Source organism: Cariama cristata, unplaced genomic scaffold (genome assembly GCF_000690535.1).
Source record: "Cariama cristata isolate BGI_N322 unplaced genomic scaffold, ASM69053v1 scaffold26181, whole genome shotgun sequence".
Classification (NCBI taxonomy): Eukaryota; Metazoa; Chordata; class Aves; order Cariamiformes; family Cariamidae; genus Cariama; species Cariama cristata.
The window spans coordinates 1-1545 of record NW_009599049.1 but is presented as its reverse complement, the minus strand read 5'-3'; the positions used below and the strand labels follow the sequence as shown (position 1 = coordinate 1545).

At 60.7% G+C, this 1545-nt stretch overlaps 1 protein-coding gene across 1 annotated transcript in view; it reads right to left on the bottom strand.

Annotated features, from left to right (window-relative positions):
* Positions 1–1174, bottom strand: part of LOC104168834 (plectin-like) — a gene marked incomplete at both ends in the record, with an annotated part of 5791 nt that extends 4617 nt beyond the window's left edge. Inside the window, 1 exon segment of the mRNA XM_009709558.1 lies at positions 7–1174. Coding sequence (XP_009707860.1) covers positions 7–1174 — 1168 coding nt within the window.
* Positions 1175–1545: the final 371 nt, after the last annotated feature.

Here is a 1545-nt window from a genome sequence, read left to right as displayed (position 1 = left end):
AGAAGCCCTTGGTGTCGTCAGTGGGGTCGGAGAGGACCCGGTTCATCTCCTCGCTGAAGTAGCCACGCTTGTAGGCAGCTTCGACGGGCAGGCGGTGGCTGTTGACGGGGTCGATGATGCCACCGGTGGCGATCTGGGCCTCGAGCAGGCGGATGCCGTGCTCCCTGACGATGAGCTCCTTCGTCATGGCCTGAAAGAGGGAGATCTTGTCGCCGGTGTAAGGATCCTTGTAGCCGGTTACCGCCCGTTCAGCAGACAGCATCTTATTGTGCAGTTCTGGCCCAATCACTCCCTCTCTCACCGCCTCATTCACCGAGAGCCTCGCGTTTCGCACAGGGTCGATTATGAAGCCAGAGGCAGCCTGCGCTTCCAGGAGGACCAGCGCGGTGCCGGGGCTGAGCAGCTTCTTCTTCATGGCTTCATAGATGCTCATCTTTTGGTTGGTGGGCTTGATTAACAAACCGGCGATGCTGCTCTTCCCGTGCAGGTACTTCTTGACATCTTCCCTCTGCGAGAGCTCGCCAACACTTACGACGCCCGTCGCCAACTTGTCTAAGCTCTCCTGGCTCAAAATGCCGGCATCGGCCAGCTTCTCTGCAGACACCTTCTGACGGATGCCGTCAAACGCGAACTCCGGTTCCCCATTCTGTGCTAAGCCGTCCACCGCGTCTCTGCCATTGGGCACAGCTTTGGTATCCGGCAGCCGCGTGGTTGTAACCGTGTCCTCCTGGGGCAGGTCATCTGTCTGGATCATGATCTCCCGCGTCTGGGCCAGGGCGGCCTTGTACTCTTCCTGCATCTGCTCGAGCCTCTCCCTGAGCTTCTTGTTCTCCTCTTCCAGGAGCTTCTCCTGCTGCACCCGCTGTCTCTCCAGCTGCTGCAGCTCCTCCTGTTTGTGCCGGACGTTTTCCTCTGCTTCCTTCTGATGCTTCTTGGCTTCGTCCAGCATGGCTTTCAACTGCTGCTTCTCCTGCTCCATCTCCTTCTGCTGGCGCTCCTGCTCTGCCTTCAGGTTCTGGGCTTTGTTCACCTCGTCTTTAAAGAGCTTCTCCAGCTTTGTTTTCTCCTCCTCGATGAATTTCTCCTTCTGCAGCAGGGCGTCCTTCTCCGACAGGAAGGTCTGCTGGAGGAGCTGCGTCTCCTGGCGGAGCTGCGCCTGCTGGGCCACCTGCATCTGGGGTGGGAAGAGAGGACAGGAGGGTCAGATGGCACCAGTTGCCCAGGAGGGCAGCACTGCCGGGGCAGCGGGGCCGGGGGCCGGGCAGCAGTGGTGGCACCGGGCAGGTAGGGGGGCAGGGTCCCCTCCCAACCTCTCGGCTGTGTCGGTTAAGAGCTACGGAAGCAGAGCCGGGGTTAGGGAGCCACAGCAAACAACACGTGGGCGGAACGAGGAGGGCAAGGACACGAGTTCTTCGGTGGGGGTCAGGGACTCTCTGCCCGGCACCGAGGCTGGGAGCTGGGGAGGGCTCTTGTCTACGGAGAGGAATAAGGCAGGATGCGCCATGGGGCCGAAAAGCTAGCATGGGCGGTGGGGACCACTCCTCC